Source organism: Dromaius novaehollandiae, chromosome 3 (assembly GCF_036370855.1).
Source record: "Dromaius novaehollandiae isolate bDroNov1 chromosome 3, bDroNov1.hap1, whole genome shotgun sequence".
Lineage (NCBI taxonomy): Eukaryota > Metazoa > Chordata > Aves > Casuariiformes > Dromaiidae > Dromaius > Dromaius novaehollandiae.
The window spans coordinates 36,947,241-36,968,863 of NC_088100.1; the positions used below are offsets into that span (position 1 = coordinate 36,947,241).

The 21,623-nt window shown below is 40.4% G+C and overlaps 1 protein-coding gene across 3 annotated transcripts in view; it reads left to right on the plus strand.

Moving 5' to 3' along the window:
• The window catches only part of SH3BGRL2 (SH3 domain binding glutamate rich protein like 2), a 50,989-nt gene extending 32,353 nt beyond the window's left edge, over positions 1-18,636 (plus strand). For 2 of the 3 annotated variants that reach the window (XM_064508701.1, XM_026121082.2), the window contains exons 3-4: positions 13,038-13,118; positions 14,225-18,636. In XM_064508701.1, the coding sequence (XP_064364771.1) occupies positions 13,038-13,118; positions 14,225-14,239 (96 nt within the window). In that variant the 3' untranslated portion in view covers positions 14,240-18,636. Of the gene's footprint in view, positions 1-13,037; positions 13,119-14,221 lie in introns of all 3 variants that reach the window. The other variant, XM_026121083.2, reaches the window with a different exon arrangement.
• Positions 18,637-21,623: the final 2,987 nt, after the last annotated feature.

Sequence of the window (21,623 nt, forward strand, 5' to 3'; positions counted from 1 at the left end):
GACACAAATATATTTTTAAAAAATCATTATTAAATAACTTTAAAATACCTGGAGTTTTCTGTCAATTGAATTAGTGAAAATTGTACCTTCTGGTTCCTGATTTGTGTCCAGGCAATTTCTAAATCCAATTTGCTCTGTTCACAAAGGACTGTCTGTTTTTCTGACTGCCAGTTCTGCAGTCTCACCATGTTACCAGGAAACTACCTATATACTCATTCTGGCTTATGCATTATTACTGACAATACAAATTGGTCAGATCCTTTGTTGTTTCTCCAACTATATTAAGGCTAGACAAGGAAAAGCAAAATAGGTGCACTTTTTATTTTGTTCATGTTATTTCAAGAGAGAGTCACATAAATATGACATACAAGCCATAATAGGCTCTATTTTGTGCTCAAAGCCATACTATTTTTTTGTGTTAGGGAAAGCATTAATAGCTGGTTTTTTTCCCCCCTCCATCTCTTCCTTAGTAGAAAACTTCAGCAATGTGCTCAAGGGTATTACCCGAGAATAAATTTTTCTGGCTAGAAAATTATCCTTTGAATAGACCACTTTTCAGAATGTAACTGCACGTTAGAAGAAGTTCGTCTTCAGTCTTTTCCTTAAACATCCAGAACAGGTTGGTTTCAGCAATTTGATTTTGTGATAGCTTGTATTAGGGAGAAAAAGGTAAAAAAAGATGACTAATGCTTACTGGCTCACAAAACAAAATATCTTGTACCTCAGGAGGAGGGATCCTCCTGATATCAAAAGACAACTCCATGTCTTGATGCATGAGCGAGACCTTGAAATTTGGTCTGAGTTGATGTAATCGCACATGTCATCATTAATCTGTCTTGTCCTTTTGTCAGTCTTTGGAGATCTACTCCCCAATTTTTCAGTAGCAAGTTCTGCTAATGGGATTTTGAAATACAGTGCTCAGCAAGAACCATTTTTACTTCCTGTTAACAAGATAGAGAAGAGCTGTGATCCCAGAAGAACACAAATCATTTAGCTGATAGTTCAGTGTTGTGTGATAGCAGCAACACTATGATAATTTACATATTTTTATGTCTTTGCAATCTGTTGTTTCATCTTAGTGACATTGCTATAACATTGTAAGCATGTGAGGAAAGAGTCCACATTTCAGAAAAATTGGATGCGTGAACCTGCTCAGTTAATTTACAATGGTGTAAATCTGAAATTATCACAGTGATCTTGCTCTAGTTAGTGCTATGTAAGAGTAAGGAAATTTCAGTGCATAGTGCATGTTCCAGCAAGGAACTCCTGCACACTGCATAAAGAAAAGTAAAATTGAGATACTTTGGAAAAGACAAGAGAGCATAGAGCCATTTTCCTCAGTAGGAGCTAGCTAATATTTTAAAATTCTGATGGAATTTTTATTTAACTGACAATCTAAAGGTTTTTGATTCAGGAATTTTCCAATTTGTAGGGATGATATAGCATCAGATAAAGGGCTGTAAATGAGACCTTCAGTTAATGCTTTGTATCTTTCATATAGTAGTTTTGTCACTTCCTGCTACAGCTAAAGGCAACTGTAAGCTGTTTTCTGTCCTCTACTTAGATCATTGTAAAGTAACTAAAATTTAGATAGCTTTTTGTAAAACGGTTTCAGCATTTAATGAAATCGGTGGTAAGTCATCAGTCTCTGAATTGATGAAGACAGATGTTTTAGAGTCAGGATGACATTTGGCGCTTCTGTTGTGGATCATGTTTTAAATCCTTTCTCTAAGAGATTGTCGTTGTGCTTATTTGGACAAAAAATGTCCTTATTAGGTAGGCCAGTCTGTATTCACCACTGCTTTAACTACTGAGATACTGTCTTGAAGAACTGCATTATTCTGTTGACTGTCTGCCACTCAGCTATTATAGATTTGTCAGCCTGGGATGGTACAAAAGCCTACAATGACTAGATTTTAAGCCTTTTTCTTTCTTTGCAGAAGCTGTCTATGTGGCCTACTGACAGCAGGATTCTTGTTATTTCCCTTACTAGAGTGTAAATTGACATTTTAGGGTCATATTAAATGTTTGTCTGTATCATTTTCTCGAATGAATTTTACTTGAGTCCTTGTGTACAGTAATGGAGGACAGAAAATATTGTTTTTGTGGGAAGATGAAGATTGTATTTGGTTTTCTAAGTTTTCACTGTCTAAACCCTTTGCTTTCAAGGTCACAGAAAATTTTCTGAATGCTCTGCTTCCCATTGTGGATTTGTTTGCACCCAGTCACATCAGTGATTTTGCATATAAGTTATTCAGATTATTCTAAAGAATTGCAGGTAGGATACACTGTAGTACAAACTATTCAGTATTCTACAGGTTATAAACACTATTTAAAATAATAATTACTTATCTTGCTTACTGTTACGCTTTTTATCAAGACCCTGGAAAATCCAGGTAGATGGAAAGATCACTGCAGATTAGTACGTTAGGGCTAGGTTCACAAAGGGACTGTGGCACGATGCCAAGCACTGATACGTGTAGATTTTGTGCATGTGGCTTCCAGAGTGGAATTTGCAGCCCCAAGGTAGGGCTCCAGCTTCTTTACACAGTAGGTGAGAAGTCATAGATACGTATATCTAAACAGGATTCACAGCAGCCAGAACATTTAACACGTAGAGCTCTTAAAGCATCAAGCAAGAAATTCTGGAAAATTGGTGTCTGAAACTGGGCCTATGCCTCATACATCCCTCTCCTGCTATATCTGAAATCTCCACAACTGAGTACATGACCCATCTTGGACTAGAAGTGAATCCTGCATCTTTTAGAAGGCTGGAAATCTCCAGTTCTCAGTGACACAGCACTCTAATTTTAACCTTACAAAACTGCAAGTTAACACTTTGAAGCAGTGCAAGTTTTATATGTAGAAAGTTTGCCACTGATGTGGGATTGCCTGAAATTTAGGCCAACTAAAATTCAAAGCCTGTTTTCAGGTGGGAGTTTGAACTGAGGAACAAATATTTACATAGCAGGCTGACTTCTTTTTTTTTCTTTCTTTCTTGGAAGCTGCTCAGATGGTTTAGAGTGTTACGGTAAGCCCTGGTAGATTGCCTAGTGGGCAGAGCAGTAGACACAAAGGTATCTGATATTTATTGTCTTTCCCTGAAATGTAATATATAGATATCAACTCCATCAAAACTGCAAAGGCCTATAGACAAGGCAGGAGCAAAACAGACTGCTGAAAGGGGTGCAGTGTTCTTAAGAAACTATTCAGTACACAGGCAATTGCTGTGGCACTGATTCCTCTACCCTGTGAAATATCAGTCTCCTTTGTTGTTGTTTTTTTTTAAAGATCATGAAAAGATTCACACACCTTTCTTAAAGAAAAGGATGTATTTTTTTCTTCTTTTTTGTGTGTGTCAAATGACAAGTCAGTAATAAGAGAAAGAAGAAGCAAAAGAGGACTTAAGAAAGCTGGTTAGCGCCCACCTCAGTGTCTGCCCTGACCTGTTAGGGGGGCGTTTGGCACAGTTATTGAGCCTAGTTAGAGATGACGCAGAGTTTGAACTCCGTCTCTAGATCCTCAGGCAACATGGCAATAGTTCACCTTAGCATGCTGGCTGTAACATGTAACATCAGGAGCTAGAGCTAAACTGGTGAGACTAAACTGGTATTCAGCAAGTCTGCATTCAATTCCCTGCACCTTTGGAGATGTCTCATACAACTCACTTAGCATCTTGGTGGTCCAGTTCTGTCTTCAGGAAAGAGGTAACCTCACCAGATGGAAGTTAATTGCTCGGAGATCATATAATGGCTATTCAGATAAATGATTGATGATGCTGAAACTTTCTTGATTATAAGACCCCTCCGCCCAAAAGTTTTCCATCCAAGAGACAGTTCCCTGCATGGTCAATTTGAGCTGTTCGTTTGAAATTGTTCTTTGCTGCCTTCCGCAGCTGCTTACATGTAGTTCATGGATCCCAGGCATCCGCACACCCCAGGTGGAACGTGAGTGAGTTAGGGTCAGTGACACAGCACCGTTTACCTTCCTAATTAGGCTGTCTCTCACACAAGAGATATAGAAGGCAGAGCTGTCATTGGAAAGGCAACTCCTGCCCATGCCTCTTCTCCATGTTGGCAGGATTCTGCTCAGCCCGTTCATGGGGTACATACAGTTGTAACTTATAGGCTATATCTGTGCTTTTGCCTTCCACTTCTTCACTGTTTGTCCAGGGCCTGAGGCAAAGAACTTCAGTTCTGTGTAACATGTACTTCATTAAGGGGGGTATGGGACTAGAGGTAGAGTAGCCAGCCTACCCAGTGTTAGAGCTTAAGAAAATAGAAACTCAGCTATTCAGTAAAAATAAAACAATCCAAGAATTTTGCCCTCCCCAGAACAGTTAGAATTGGTATCAGTAATGCGTTAGTGCTGCCGTTCAACTCGTAGTGGAGAGAGTACCTTCCTGCTGAGCACCATCGTTTGTATTTGGTCTCTTTCCTTTTTGCTTTTTAGACTTCATGAAATAGCTGTTTCAAGGTGAAGTAGCAGGTATTTTAACTCTGAGAATCTACTCAGTTTTTTGCAGTCTGACTCGCTTTGTAATTGCTCAATGTATCTTATTTTCCTTCCTGCATGAGAGCCCAGGACTGGGAGATATATATGTTGCTGCTGCCTCTCGCACCCTCTTGTAACTAAGCAAGCTTGTTCCAACAAAGGGACTCAGTCTTACAATTTTAACTCTAGACTTTTTTGATTAACAAATTGGATGTGGGAAAAGCTCTCATATCCAGTCAACCATCCTACCACTTAAAGATGAAAGTTGTGAAGGGCTTGATACATCTCTGGAGATAGCTTACTCTGGCGACACTGTAGTTCCTAAATAAAATAATGTAGGGTGTATATGTATTTTAAAATGGTTAAAGACCACCAGTATAAAATTAATATGACACTATAACAGACTAGTAGTAAGTACTGCAAATTCTTGATTTGTATCTTTATTACGTTAATGTTCTGCAAGATTTGTGAATAATCATTAAATGCGACGTAAGTTACTAATAATTTTGTTTGGGATCCAAATTCTCCTTTGCATGGAATGGAAACTCCATGTTGTTCCATACCTTCTTGGGGAGAGGGAATTTAGTCTTGAAGGGGTTGTGACTACTTCAGTTAAATGGGGTTTTATAAAGGGCCTAGTCTATTAAAATATACTGAGGAAAGGATAAGAAAGCTTATTAAGTGACAGAAGTACTTGAGAGTACATAGTATTGCACAGGATATGGATGTAGCAGCATATTAGAGCAATATCTAGAGAAGGTCGTGGTTGTTTCAGGGAGAGACCAGGTGAAATAAGTAATTTGGTGCACATCATGCTAATGTGATTGCCTTCTAAGAACCACTTTCAAGGTTCAGCAAATTTCTAGTCCATTTGAAAGTAAAAATGGTGTTACTCTAGTACAGTGCCATTACAATTAGTATGGCTTTTTTCTTTAAAACCTTCCCATTTCTGTTCTGTTAAAGAACCGCAGAAAAACAAAGGAAGGGTTGGAAGGTGATCCTGCTAACATCCAATTCCAAACAAATGGAAGGGGGAACCCCCGTTTTCATTACGTGCTATGAGATACCACCTAATATTGTTATGCGTATAGTGTTCTAAGACAAAAAGGCAACTCAAGTGGTTGTCATGTCCTTGTAAAGTTATAGCTGCCTTAAAACATGCCCAAGTTAAAACACGTGTTTGCAGAGCTTCTGTGCAGCATGGTTAATGTGTGTTTTTCAGCCCTGGTTAGCTATAGAAGGAGGAGTGCTGTAGTTAACTCCCTCATGTTTCAACCACTCCCTCTTCTCAAACTCCGATCCTGGTCTCATTTGATAAAATTCTTACCCAAGCAACTTAACTCATAAAATAACGTGCTGAGCTGGAAGGTGCACAGCAGTGGGGCCCCTGTTGTCCCCTGATTCTGGCACTGCCTTCCACCCAGCATTCGCCTGCCCCCAGCGGGGCGCTGTGCCAGTTTGAAGTCCTTCACGCTTGACTGTGGGAAGCCCTTTTGCACTGGGCTCCCTGTCGGAGACGTGAGGGATATCGGCTCTTGGATATTTGATGTCTTTGTACCCTGCCATTGAGTTACCGGCAAGCATCCCGTCAGCTGTAGTTTGGCATGTGCTGTCCAAGGCAACAGGACGGTCCCTGACATCTGCCTCCCTTGCATTAGAGCCTCTGTTTTTGGAGCCCGTCGCTAGAGATTAGCAAAATACACACCTAGCCCTTACGAGGGAGTAGCAGGTTGCTCTGCAGAGTCCGTGATATAAGCTCTTTAGAAATCCTGTCCAGAAATCCTGTCAGAAGGTAGCTAATTGAAAACTGCACCATGTTTAGACTGGTCTGTCTGCATGCGTATTTATGTAATATTAAAACATGGCTCACACGCAGGCACACGCACTCGTTCTCCGAGGAGAGCTGTGCTGAGTAAGAGCCTCCCATTGTAATCCTGATCAGATCAATGAATGAATGTCACCTGTCCCAGAGAACCAAAGTGCCCTTTTCAGGAAGGACGCTAACACCTCATTCTCAGTGGCATACAGTATTAAGTCGGTCAGGAGCAGAGTGCTGATTCAGTTCATTTAAATTATAAGTCCCCCATGATTGCTTGTAAGAGCAATTACCTTGTGCCTTTTGTAGGAATGGAGAGATCATAATCATATTTAATAAATGATTACCAAAGAGAAACAATTTCTGATAGCATGGCAATAGACTTTTCTTTATGCGATGTCTGATAATTAATATATTTTAAAATATCCATATAAAAAGTGATGTAAGCTATATTTGGGCAAGCTACTTGTTTTTCTGCTTCTTGGTATGGCAAGGTGAACACCCGATCAGCAATAAACATTTGTTTGAGATGTTTAGCAAGCTCTTTCTCTCTTTGCAAACTAAAAGCAACATAGCCAGTTTTCTCTTTTGAAGAAACTTATTGGGAGGAGTTTTGTTCATAGTTACTGTCTTTGAAACTTCATAAAAGATAGTATTTTCCTGCTCTCAGTTGCAGTAATGGATGGACAGTATCTATATAATTGCTAACTGGTAAATGGAATCTACTCTGTTTAATATTATACTTTACTACTTACCCAATGCCATAATTTTTGTGTATGTCTCTTGAAGCACAAATTGTTTTTTATGCTGATCTGTAATATTGCCAGTTTTAACTTTGGTGTGCAGAAAATAGGTTCTCCCAACAGTGACAGTGTTTATTTAAACAAGCTTCAGTGTACCTACTTAACAACCTGAGCCAAATTAATTATGGCTTTGTCTGTAATCACATCACTACAGTGATTTGATCTCCCAGCACTAGGAAAACAGCACACTTCAGGCATGCACATCACATTCGGCATACGGCTACCACTGTAGCCATGCTGAGCTGTGTGAACGGGGTATAGCAGTGGCTGCAGAGAGAGGAGAGCCTCCCTGGAAGTGGAATTTTGGAGGAGGAGAGAATTCCCACAGCCAACAGCTTTCCTACCGGAGCAGAAGGGTGTAAAACCCACAAAATGCCAGAATGATGTGTGTCATTATGAAGAATTAAATCCAGATTTTCTGACTGCTAGTTCACTGTCTCAAGGACAAGGCTGCTCTTACTTCAATATAGCATTTAGGCAGTGGCTTGTAGTTGGGATTTCTGGATAATCTAGACATTAAGAGAATTCTGCCTTTGATTAATCTGTCTTTAAAGAAGTGTGAAGCAACCACTGCACCTCTTAGTTGGAAGGTCACTGGAAGGACTCAGATTTTGAAAACAAAGCTATAAAGTTTGAGGCTTGCATTTTTTCTTTTTTGTTTTTTTTTGCTACTAGCACACTAAATGGACAATTGCACTTGACTTTGCTGATTATTTTAAAACTTTGCATAACATATAACCTAGGATAACACAAGTGGCCTTAGTATGTGAGACTGAAGGTCCATCTAGCCCAGATTGTCTCAGCAGTGGTCATAAGCATCTGCCTATGAAAGACTACGAGCAAGACAAGTAGCTTTACCACCTCCCTCCCATCTCCCATCTGGGGTTACTTTGCTCCTGAAGACTACAGTCTTCCTCTCTGTTCTGGCTGAGAATCACTCAAGCCATTAATTTTAATGGTGAGAAGCCAGGGCTAAAGCAGTCAGATGCCTAGTAGCCTATTAAGAAGCATTTTCTGACTTGAAATAGCTTTTAACTTACCTTATTTTCACTCCTGTCACTTCTCTATCCCCTCAAATCATCTTGAGCTATATCTTTTCTCCTCATTGGTATTTGTTGTTCTCTGCAGCCTTTCGTACCCTTGTCTTCTTGATGTATCACCTGTGCTTTGTGGCTTTTCAAGTTTTCCTGAGGGATTGAGCGTCTCTGCCTCAGTGATGATTCATATGCACTGTCTCTATGTCCATTTTGTTTTATTAGCTTTAATTGCTTACTGATATTGCCAGAATTTTATATGTTAATAGCATGTAATTAGCAGCTCTGGAAAGCATCAAAGATCATAATTTAAAGGGATACAGTCCTGTATTTTTGTATATTTTTAGGTTAACAGCTGCTTTCTGAATGCCTCCAGGGAGGCAGTGGGAGCCACCTCCTTGCAAAAAGGCAAGATACTGCTGCTCAGCTGATCCCAGCTGGCTTGGTAGAGCTGCCTGGCACAGTGGCAAGGGAATTGTAGTAACTTGCCACCTGCAGTGAAGTCTGATGCAGGAACAGGGAGCCAAAAAGAGCTGATGGTGGCCTCCTTCCTCTGTGGGACGCAGGGTGTCCCGCAGAGCTTTTTCAAGTGGGACCTGCTGGCTTGCAAGCGACTTGGGCTCTTGCCTGTGGTTGAAGCTCTCAGCTTCCTCTGAGCTTCACACCATTTTCCTTCTTCAAGCTCTGCATCTATTGCTGATAGCACTAGGATGCTTTACGTAGCACTAGTGTCTTTACATACGGCCCAAACCTGTGCAGGCCTTCTCTCCTTGTAAAGGTAAGGTCAAAGGTGGGATGTTTTTGGAACATGTCTTATCTTGCATGTATTACTGGGAAAGTCAGGGTTGCCAGCTTTGAACTCCTACTCCATCCTGAAGCAAAACTGAAGAGTGCTTGAGGTTATGTTTCTCAAAAATCGCTTAAGAAAATACCATGCTAAAGGGATTTCTTTCAACTTTTATAGGATTATTATACTTTTTTAAACTTTTTTTAAACACTTCAGTATTTTGGGATGCTTTGTTTTTATTGCAGAAATTGGTAGGAAAACTTTCCTATTTAAATTTTTTTTGCTGCTTTATCTAAAAGCACAATGCTTCCTTTCTACCTCTCCCTCACAGCATGGAAGTGTCAATAGCATTTTAATATGTTTTGCAATACACATATTTTAAAGCACTGGGGAACTTGCTTCTGGCTGATAATTTCGTGTGGGTGTAAGTATTCTCCTCTTTGTAAAATAAATGAATCCACTGATCTTTATGCTCTTTTAAACACACAGTTACCTAGTTTAGCTCATTGTTTAACCTTTACGATTCTTTCGGTGAGTGAATCCAGATTTGATAGTCTGCAAAAATGTGGAGAAAATGTATTAAATCAGGCTTGAGCATTTATGGAAGTAAAAATTAGCACTTGCAGAAAGCTTGTGATGATTAGGTCTTAAATTACTTTACAGAGGTTAGGGTAAACGGATTTTCACAGATGTTGAAGAGTCGCAAAGTCATTGTCAGAGCCAGGAATGCAGCACTGTTTCCTATGACACTGTTTTCAGGTGAGGGATCCTTGCCCATCCTGATTTTCTTTCAGATTTATTAACCAAGTGATGGTTTTAGCGCTAATAGAAGCACTGAGATGAAGACACTCCAAGAGAACCCCAGGGCCTGAGAACGGATGAGAGGTGATGGCTCACCCCGGCAAACCAGGAGTCGCCTCCTGGGCAAAGCGTTGAGGCCAGCAGTTCTCTGGCGCCTCTGAAAACTGTGTTAGGAGGGAAAGGTGCTCTTGGTGGGGAAGGAAAGTGATGTCTGCCTCGTGCTGTGCTGCTGCAGAAACACTCCTGGTAGCTGCCTGCCTGCGGGTTAGCTGCTGACAGGAGTTGTAATGAGCAGCTTAAGCCAAGCTAAACCTGCCCTGCAGCTGAAGAGGTGCCCTGGCTCTCCTGGCCGTGGGGTGTCCTCTCCCACTCCTCCCCTGCCTTCAGCAATAGAGCTGGCTGGGCTGACTTGTAGATGACCCCAGTAGAGAAAATGAAGGTTATTTCTCAGTTAGATCAGGAGGAACACACGTGGTCGCTTATCTAGTGCGTGCCCCTCGTTGCTTTTCATCTGCCTTAGCAGTGTCAGCCTGGATCCCATTCAGATTTAACAACATCTGTGCAATTTTTTAAGTCTCACTCTTAGAGGTCAAAGGCTTAATCAAAGATCCTTCTGCAGAGCTGCAGTATTACTTGTTGCTCATCTAGGTGTTTTAATGATTAACTTGTCCTCTCTTCATCTATGGCTTTGATGTGGTTGCTTTTATTACTGTTTCAGCTTTGCCATGGCCTAATTAGAAGGTCTGTCTATTTTACTTTGGTTTGCTTTCTGGCCATTAATCGTGAATTTATGTTAAATCAAAAGTTAGGATTAGTTTATCAACTTTAATGAATTTGTTTTAAAAATCGATGTTAATTTGTCTATTTACTCTGTTTTAGTATATGTTTTATTTTCAGATTAGGTAGAACAGACCATACCTTAAAACTAACAGAGGGAACTTAATACACTCTCTCACTTGCTTTCTCTCTCTCTCTCACTTTCTCTCTCACTCGCTTTCTCTTAATAAATACAAATATATGTACATAATGTATAAATATAAATAAATATATAGAGAGACATAAAGCTTATATATAGACATAAAGCTTACTCTTGGATACTGTCTTATTGCGTGAGTCTATAGCAATATGCTGTCTCTTAAGGAGAAGAAGACAAAAAGTCATCTTATAGAGGTTTGCTCTTTCTACTTATGTCAGCTAATATGCTGAGTCCCGATCAACATCACACACTTTTGCCAGTGTCTCTGTGTCTTCGAGGGCAGATGCTTTTAGTGTTGAGACCATTAGACTGGGAAACAGCATATGTACAGGTATGGCTTGTGCTAGGCTTGAGGGTACTTGTTTGATGGTGCAGCTGCAAAGTACAGCTTTGCTAGGACGACTGTGTTCGCATCAGTATAGGAGCATACTGCTATGGGAATGCCGGTAACGCGTCTCTGTCTAGTGCGCCATAAAGGGTTTGAGAGAAATTCTGCATGTCTGCAGGCTGATTGTGGATCTCATGGGAGGTGTATTAGCCATATAAGTGATGACTATGCATTCTCCATCCAAATGATCTTTTATTTTAGGCTGGTGGAAAGAAAAAAAGAGAACTGAGACAAATAAAGACTCCATCTACTAACACATGCTTTTCTTCCAAAGATATTTCACAAAATAGTAACCAGCCTTTTGCAAAGATATGATTGGGTCTGGCAGGTGAGATGAAGGACTATAGGTGTCTAGTCAAGGATTAACACTGCATTATAAAGACCCAGTGAAATACTGAGAAGCAGAGTGCTTGCCCAGAGCATTTTTACTTCCTATTTACGAGCTGAGCAGCCAAAATGTAAGCCCAAGTAGATACTGATTAAAGTGAATAAATGTAGGTTGGAAGTTAAAAGAAGGTTCCTAATCTTTGGAGATCCTGTGATGGCCTTCCAGTAATAGTCAGATCAAAAAAGGTTAGAGCTTCCTTTGTTTATCTGACATGGTCGTCTGTGATTGTGGGATGGTTTGTGAGGTTACAAGCTCTGGAGAAGGCAGGAGGGGAAGGAGACAAGTTGGCAAAGCAGTTGTCAGCTGGGGAAAAATTATGGTCCAACTGCAAGGAAAGCACTTTGTTACACAGCTGAAATGGTAACTGTGAGAAGTGGGCAGCCCCAAATTAACTAGATTAAAGGATAAAGAACAAAAGAAGTGCTAAATTTGGGGGGCAGGGACACTGGGGATGACTGTTACACTGATGGGAAGCATATGGAGGCAGGGAGACTGCCTGTTACTGTTCTGTAGTAAAAGCTTGACCATGCACCATCAATATTTAAAGGTGTTTATCTTATTGAATGCTTTCAAGTGAAGCATAACTGCTAATCTTAGATATTTAGGCATAATTGCAATATTATGGTGAGCACATACCTGAAATTTCCTGACAGAATGTTTTACATGTCAGAAGTGGCTATGGAAGGATTAGTATTTCCATTTTGCAGTTGTGTGGACAAGGAAAGGAATCAGAATGAGCTGCATTGCTTTTTGCCGGTGGTCACAGAAGAAATCCTCACCAAACCATTAAGAGAACGTGCAACTTCATGGCTTCTTGCCATGTGCCAAATCCATTAGCTAAACTGACTTCTGTTTTCATCCTTTTCCCTTGAAAACTGAAAACTGTCAGCTAATCTGGTGATAGCAGAGTAGCAGGTGTCCAATGCAATAAACAAATTGGTAGAAGTAGTAGTAACACTTTGAGATCAGAGCCTGACCTTAAGAAGGTGAACCCTAAATGTAACCTATTCATAATAAAGAAGCTTGTTTTATAGAAAAATATGGTAACATTTTGTATTCAACAATATGGTTGTCAAAGTCTGAGATATGATTGCTGATTTCAGAGGATACATTGGAGATGAAGTCATTGTCCCATGACAGAAGAATTATTTAAGGAATTCAGCTTCTATAGGACTTTCCCTTGAAGATTTTCGTGTTTGAAAGTATTTTGTTTCCTAAAATGCTAGTTGAAAACCCCATCAGAAAATTGCTTTTAGGCACTTAACTACCTTTAAAATATGTCCACAATGCAAATCAACATTTATATTTTTCTGTCAAATTAAGTAGTAAAAGGTGTTAGAGAATTTGTGTATTTTTCTTTGCTGTTGGAGTTGGTGATATCGTTACAGTTTAAAATACTTGTTAGGTTTGCATAGGAGAATGTGGGTAAGTATCAGTGAATATTTTCCTGAACATTGTTACATATCACCCTTCACTCTAATACATGGTGTGGGAAGATCAAGCAGGAGCACACTAGTACAAATACTGACTGATCTTTTTTTTTCCTCTAGGATTATGATGGCTTTTTTGAATCAAAGGAAAGCAACACTGTCTTCTCCTTTCTCGGACTGCAACCTAGTTTGGCATCAAAGGTAAGTGTAATATTGCAGACTTATGAAATTCATGATATATTGAGACTGAATTTTCTTTGAACAGAAAGAATTCAGTGTGTTCAGATGGACCATTATCTTGATAGCTATCCATATCAACTCAATGCTAATGAGGTAATTGAAACTGCTGCAGTGAGAGGTAAAGCATTTTAAGTGAAACCAAGTTTTACATGTGAGTTAATTTGAGACAGCAAATGAATCGAGTTCAAGGAACACATTTTGCTTCCCTTTATCAGTGTAAATTGAAAGCAACTGACTTAGTTATAGCAAAGAACAGAACTTGGGTCTTAATCACTGAAATATCTGCAGCTAATGACACCAAAACATCATCTTGCTGGGCCAGCCTGCCGTAATGGGCCAACCAGGGCGACATTTATTCATGGATAAGAATTAAATTTTAAAGAACACATATAACAGGACACAGCACAGAGCTAGTTAACATGTTTCTGTTGAGGGCAGTATAACTGCCTTATGGAAGCCTGAATGGGCCTGGACATTCATGCAAGATGCTCATATGGGCAGTAGGTCAGACCCCTAGGGTTGGGTTTTCTTCTGGATTTAGTTAGTAGTGCTGTTTCAGGCCTGGATTGTAGCGCCTGGGTATCTATGAAGTTCCTCTTCTGCCAGGGATTCACTTATTTCTAGACTCCATGGGGGAGATGAGTAGGAGGGAACCTCAGTAGGGAAACACAGAGACAGTTTATTTTGGCAGCCTGCCTTGCTTCCTATCTTGAAGAATTAGTTGTAGGAGAAAGATAATCTCCTCCTGAAATCAGAAATAACAGCTTCTCTGCAGCTATATTCCTGGGAAAAATAACCTGCTGTAGGCCTGGAGGAGTGTCCATATAAATGCAGTCAGATCACTGTTTGAGTCTGGTAGTGTTTGAAAGTGATGCATCCTCAGCTGTTATGGGGACTAGGGCTAGGGGCACCCCATGTTCCAAAGGATTTCCCTGGGCCAGATGCAGAGAAAGGAGGAAGGGCTGACAGGGGCAGGGAGAGAGGGTGAAGGTCACAAACGCAGGGGATGAGAATGTAAGAGCATGTTAATAGCATTAACAATCTTCTTTTTTTTTTCTTTTAAGTAGGAGTCAGAACCCTAGAAAACCGGTCTGAAACTTCAGCAAGCACATCTTCTGAATGAATGACCCTGTTCTTCAGCGCACGATGGCTTCCCCAATGGATCACTGTGATAGAGCAACATGCATCATTATTAGTATTCTGCTTGCCACTGGGATGGTGCTCACCAACAGTATGGAGTTAGTAACTTATATATGAAGTGGGGTTAAGACTGACCTACTGAATATTCCTTTTCAAAAATATTCATTGTTGTTGTTTCATTTTTGTCTTTAGATAGCTTTTATAACTGGCACTCACAGTCTGTCTGACACATACATTTGAGGATGAAAAATGAGCATTTAGGGCCTGTGTTGTTCATGGATACACTTACATAGTCAGGTTCCTTACCTTTTTAAGTTCTTGTAACTACTGCACTTGGAATTAGCTCATCATGACAGTTGAAGTGCTGGTGCTTATTAGACAGTCTGTGCTATCTACAATCCGGAAGGTAAAAACAGTCAATCTTAAGATCTCAGTCCAAGCTAAGAACTGCCATATTTCTGCTCTACCTTTATTTATTGTGATGTTTATGCTAGCATATGTTTGTTGTAAGAGACATGGGCTGCTAACCTTGGTCATGAAAACTTGATTTGCCTCATGAAGAACATTACAACTGGCTATTTAAAAGCAGTTGTTATCATGGAGGGGGTGCCAAGATGAAATATTTTGATGGGTCCTTTTCCAAATACAGGTAAAATGTGCATGGATAGAAAATACTGAGAGTTCAGAAGAAGAGGTCTCACAGCTAATGATTACATTAAATAATCTCTTAAGCGAGAAAGACTTAGCACTCCAAGTTAGAGCTCTTCACTTGGCTGTCTTAAAATGAAAATTTGCCAAAACCTTGAGTTTACCTCCAGTAACACACTGTTCCACTGTTATCCACATAATAGCCAGGAGGATACTTTGACAGTGAGAGCTCAATCTTGTAGAAGGTTAAACACTCTGCCCTGTTCCTGGAGCACACCTAACTTGCTCAGCTGTTGTTCCTACACCCTCCCCCCAACACACACAGATATGGGGAGGTATGCCTCAAAGACAGTGAGAAAGCTGTGTGTGCGCTTTGCTGGATGAAGCTACAGTAGTCAGCCCTGCTGAGGAGCAGGAGCTAAGGAAAGGAAGTGCAGATTGCCCCAGAGGGATTGTTTTGATGCACTAGCAGAACTTAGACCCTAGACTTGCCAATAAGCATTGCAAAATGCATTTTACCAAAAGTCCAATTGCTTTCTGCATTTTGAATCACTTCTAGCTGTTTAAATAACAGCTAAGCTATAATGTAGTTTGTGCTCAAGTGATTCCATAATGTCTGGGTAGTACTATTCCAATAACTGTCCTTATGTCTTTGCATAAATGGGACATGACCACTGTGTGCGAGAGCTTCCCTGCAATCCCAGCATCGCTCAGATTGTGAGGGAAGCCAAATTTCTTGCAAAAAGTATCAGAAAGCAACTCTGTCTGTGTAACAAATGACATTTCTATTAAAATCAGTAACCACAACATCCTAGTTGGTTGGAAGGGACAACTGAAGGTCATGTAGTCCAGCACTGTGTCAGAATCAGGGCTAACATCAACACTAGCTCAGGCTTTGTCTGGCAGAGTGTTAAATACATCCAAAGATGGAGATCTCATAACCCTCTAGCTAGCCCGTGCCAATGCTGCACTGCTCTACTAGTAAAAACTTTTTTTTTTAATGTCTGACCTGAACTCCCAAGCTGTCATTTGTGGCTGTTGCCTTTTGTTTTCTTTTCTTTTTCTATTTTGTCTGGTATTCACGGGAAGAGTTTGGCACCGTCCTTTTTGTAACTGCTTTCCAGGTAGTTATAGGCTACTACTAGGTCACCCCTTAGCCTTCTTTTTGCCTGACTAAGCAAACCCAGCTTCCTCAGCCTCTCTTCGCAGGCCGTGTGCTTTAGGCCCCTGGCTGTCTTAGTTTGGTGGAGGGCTCCTCCCAGCCAGTACTGATGCATGGCCACCCCCAGGTGCAGAACTTCGCACTTTTTCCTATCAAACCTCAGGAGGTCTCTGTTGGCTCAAGGTTATTGAGATCCCCCCGGACTGAGGCCCTGCCATCTGTTGTCAGCCACTCTCCCAAGTTCAGTGTCATTCACAGATTTGCTGAAGGTACACTTGGGATCAGCATTCAGGTCCTTGATGAAGATCCTGAACAGCAGGAGAACTGTAGCCTCCAGATTTGGGGTAAGAGCTTACTCAAGACTACAGAGGTATGACGTGACCAGTGTTCGTGACTGCTGATTGTTATGGTAGAGAATAGGTTATCTTCCTATTGGTGTTGTCTCAGCCACAATTTGCTTACAACTGTGTGTTTTTTCCCTTTAGCACAAAGGCAAAAAAGTTTTAAGAAGGAGAAGCTAAAGGAAACCATCCATAAATCAATTTCTGTTTGGATCCTCTTGTGCCTCCTCAGCTCAATTAAAGGAGCTAGATGGAACAAGAGCACACACAGATTTTAACCTCATGGTTATATTTACTATTCAAAATCTTGGCTACAGCACCTTCTCTAGAGGAATTCCGAGTGGGAGCTGATTGTATACATATATGTATATGTATATATATTTTTCAGAATTATATAGTTGCCTGTGGTAAGTTATTGTGGCATTCTTGTCACTAATCCCCTATTTTTATGAGACCCAAACTTCACTGTAAGAATGTGACAAATAAGGCATGAGCCAGAGCTGTACTTTCTTAACTTTAACAAATTCTATATAACTATTTTAAGTGAGGAAAAGAAAGTTATTTAACTTTTCAAAGAATACGGATATAAATTTATATAATTACACAGCCAATTACAGAGAAGCCATCCTGGATTTATCATGTACTTGATATGTTGTAAACTCTGAGAACTGTCTGAAGACCCAGTTTTGAAAAACTTACAGAAGTAAGTGTATCCACATGAGTAATCCCAGATTTACTGATGTGAATGGCAGAACTCACACTGATTTCTCCAGGGCTGAAACTGGTTTCACAAAATTGCTTGAATTTTGATAATTGCAGAATAGAAGCCTCTAGTTCAGTGGAGAGCAAATTCTGTTATAGCTATTAGGTAAAAGTAGCTTATTTCAAGGCGTGCATATGGGCATAATCAGTTGTATGGAGGACAATACTAGCTCCAGAGATACCCTGCTTGCTTGCATGGGTTGGCTTTATAAGTCCATTAGAATATTTGCTTTTGAATTGTAAGTGGCTAGCTTAAAAAAAAATAGTATATATGTTGCTTGAATGTGAATTTTGTCTAATGTGCTACAGCCTTATTTTTATAATTAAAGCAAGTAGAGTTTTAGTTTGTTACATGAGATGACCTGTAATTTTTTAAACCAGTTTTGTAATAATGAAATGTAACTAATCAGGTAACTGAAAAGCTCTGTGGAAATTAGAGCCATTGTTGAAAGAAATAGAAAATTCCTAATTTTGTTTAAAATACTTGCATAAAAGAAGGTATGCTTGAGAACCAAATGGTCCTATTTTTAGCTAATGCTTGTAACTAATCCCACTTTTTAAAAGGGAGAGCAGTGTGAATTAAACTTTAAATCTTCATACCTAGCTAAATTTGCTGTGTGGGCATACGTGCACACACACATTCACTGTATCAGTGGCTTTGATAAGAGATGTTTCTGTTTGTGCCACACACTACTGGTTAGTGCCTTGTCAGAAAGAGGACTGTTACTGTAGGGGCTTTGTAGATGTGATTAAAATTTGAACTCAGAAAGGGGTAGTTTATATGACTATTTTTTTTAATAATGCAGTAAATTGATATAGGGGCCTGAGAAGAAAGACACATGTTTTGTAAGGTTGAAACAGTTTTTGATGAATCTTGTAAACTCTTAATTTTTCTTGGGGTGGCTTTCTCTCTCTCTCCTATTTTTTTTTTTTTTTTGTATGTGAAATTATTTTAGAATCAAGCCTTCCAGGAAGTGGTCCTGGAGTAAAGCCCCTAAATCCATGTTTAGGCTCAAAAATAACGATGTTTCAAGTGCTGAGCAGCCCAGGCGCTATCACTGAAATGAAGAGCTGCCAAGCTCTCAGTAGCTTTCTTGGTTCTCCCTCCCTGTACCCTCTGTCAGGCCAATTATTTAGGGACCTCAGTTCTTGGAATAACATTATTCAAAAGAAGGAGCCTAAGATTTTAGGCAGTGCCTTGTGGCAAGAGAACTGCCTTTGCATGAGTGTAAGAGTGGGGTCTTAGCCAGGAAGTGCCAAATCCAGTTAGTCTTCCTTGACTTGTCCACTGATTTCGATAAAACTATGTGTGTGAGCAGTGCAAGAAGGAGTGAGCCTCATGTATTCACCCTGCTCAGAGAGCAGGAATGGAAGAAATTTTGCAGAATGGCAAATAGCGTCTTTATGTCACCCTGAGGAGTTGTTCTTACACAGGCTTATTGGCTTATCCTTTATCCTCTTGCACATAAAAGGCTCCCTTACAGATTTGGGAGGGGAAATGGAGAACAGCTTCTCAAGAACGTTTCTTTTGCCAGGGCAGACTGGGCTTACTCCCTTCTTCCTACTCTGTCCCTCTTCCTGGTGTGCTGTGTCCTGGTTTGCGCAGACCTCTTCGCAAAGCTCCTGCTCCCAACCGTTTTAGTCACATTCCTGTGACATCGCAAGTGCAGAGCTGGTGTGCACCTTGAGAGCATCCATGTTTTGTAACCCAGTGGGAGAGGAAGCATGTTGCATCCTAGGCTGTGTACACGTGGAGTTTTAAATTATATATTACAACTGTGTTCATCTAATAAAAATTGTAACTCAAAAAAGATGCTTGGACTCTGTTATTTGTGCCAAAGAAAACTATGGAAAAAATAAGCTGAATCTGTATTCTTGCTGCAGCTCCCTCTGGCGACAGCCTGGTGCTTCAGCTCAGCCAACCTCAGCAGAGGAAAGCATTTCAGAGCTCTCCCCATGGGATGAAAGAACCCGATTCTGCAGCATGCTGAGCAGGTTGATCCCTGTTGACTTAGTGGGAATTATAATATGCAGAATATATACAGGGTTAGGCTCTACATCCTCCCTGATAAAGAGCAGTGATTTTTTTGTCTTCCATTTTTTCGCTTGGCTTAGTTGATAACTACCATGGAAATGAAGGCCAGATCCTCTGGGAGTGGCTTGGGCAATGGGGCTAGGAAATTTTCACACATTGAAATTTTGCTCATGGGGCTAAAATGTTTAGGAACACTTTGCACTTTTTCTTGTCTGTAAATTACTATTTTGACCATCCATGTCAGCTTTCCATGTAAGGTATTTAGATACATTTTACACTGTAACTGGCTGACAGGAGGTAGAAGTTTGCATCAGTTCAGTCTCCCCTAGGTCATCATTTGAATATATAATTTGTAATCCATTCCGGTGTCTAATACTTATCTGTTATCTCCAGTATAAACACTGTATGAAAACTCTAGCAATTTGTGGCTTCTTCTGTACCCTGCAGTGAGATACAGTCACTTTGCTGTAAGACAAGGCAGGTAAAAGTGATGTGAATGAGCATGCAGGGAAGACAAGGTTGAAAAGCTAATTCTGCACAGGTAGGAGGATGGGTCAGCTCCTCAGCTGCAGTAGGATCAGTAGGACCTCTCTGAAGTGAGTGGAGCTGTAGCAGCTCATACCACAGGATAGACTGGTCCAAGGAGGAAATGCAGGTTCAAATGTGTTGTGTCACAGTGGGTAGACGCAGCCAGATTTTGCTGAAAGGAGACAAGTACTTGATTTTTAGAGAAGAAGATGAACAGATTTTCTGTAGCACTTTCCTTGTCTGGCATCCCATGAAGTTGCAATTTTCTCTCTGTGGCTGCCAGAGAATACTCCAAGTGCATTTAGCATGCAGAGATTGCACAATAGATGATTTCTTGGCACTAGCTGTCACTTTCCCATGTATCTCCAGCTCCGTGTGTGCTCCCTGTTGCAGCACCCAGCTCCATTCCTGCATTACGGGGGAGGGGGTGCAAAGGTTTCATTTTGCGATCCCCAATCAGCAACTGGTTTCATTGCTGAAGACACTTTTATCATTTTAGTATACCGCTTATATCCTTCAGATACTTGCCTTTAAATAAAAGCATCAATGTGCAAAGTACTCAAAGGTCATCTGTGTGCTTACATGCATGTAGGGGGGATGTGTGTGTGTGTCTATGCCCCCTTCTTGTTTCCGCCTCAGACTGTCAGTCTAGGCTGTGAGAAATTGCTCCTGAACTGGAATATTAGCTTGATTTGATTTTTAGGTGCCAGAGGGGCTTTGCTTGTTCATTTCGTAGCCTTTGATCAGACTGTCACTAAGAGCACGTTCACAATTTCATCTGAAATAACCTCACGCAGGCAGTACAGCATAACACAGGTGAATGTGGTTCTGAGTGCAAATCCTCCTGTTAGTTTTATTGCCTAAATTGGTTACCTAAGTAATTGGTTACCTAAATGGTGACCACTGCACATAATTCTATCCCTTGATGAATTTTGAAACATTAGGAAATTACAGGATTAAGTTAATAGCACTGTAAAGAAAAGATCAGCTGCATACAAAAAGCTATGTTAAAAAGGGGAGAAAGAAACCTTTTAAATTCTGACATGGAAAAAGGAAGTTCAGAAGCCAAGTCCTTGTGAAATGTTTGCCAGTCCCTCCCTGTTTAACTGTCCCATCCAGCTTTAGCTGTCTACAATACATATACCTACATTCAGGAGAAGCCCCCTATGCTCTCCAGGGAAAAATACACCCTTCTGTCCATTATTCATTTCACCCTAGTGCAATATCCAAAGGTCAAATCAGTTGTATCTTAGAAATGATGCCACCTCTAGCTATATATACATCACCCTCTAGCTGTATGGAGAGAAACTCGTATGCATAAACAGTGTAGCTCTGTGAAGTAAGAGAAGTTCCTTTCATCATGTCTGGTAAACCAGGGAGATTCATGAATACCCTCTTCCCTCTCACTATATTCCAAAATGGTCCTAGCAAGAGGATCATCCTGTAACGAAAAACAAAACCCTATGTGGTGCTATTGCTGCTTTTTGAAGCCAGCTTACATCATGCAGCAGCTCTGCACCCACCTGGGAGTGCTGTCTGCTCTCTGATGCAGGAGTGAGAAGATGTTTTTCACATAATACACAGGAAAATAAACAGGATGCTGATTCTGAGCTTTTCTAGTCCCAAAGACTGTACATGTCTTTCTGGCCCATGGAAGACATGCAGCCTCTCATAACTGAGCTGCACAACAGACTGTGCTTACCAGTCCTTACACATCTTTGGCAGATCAAGAGCAATTCCACTGAAATCAATGAACATAAAGATGTATAAAACTAATTTGAAATGAGAGTTGAGCCTAGATGTCTCTGCATTACAGTACCTTAATTAAGTAAATAAACTTGGTGGTCTAA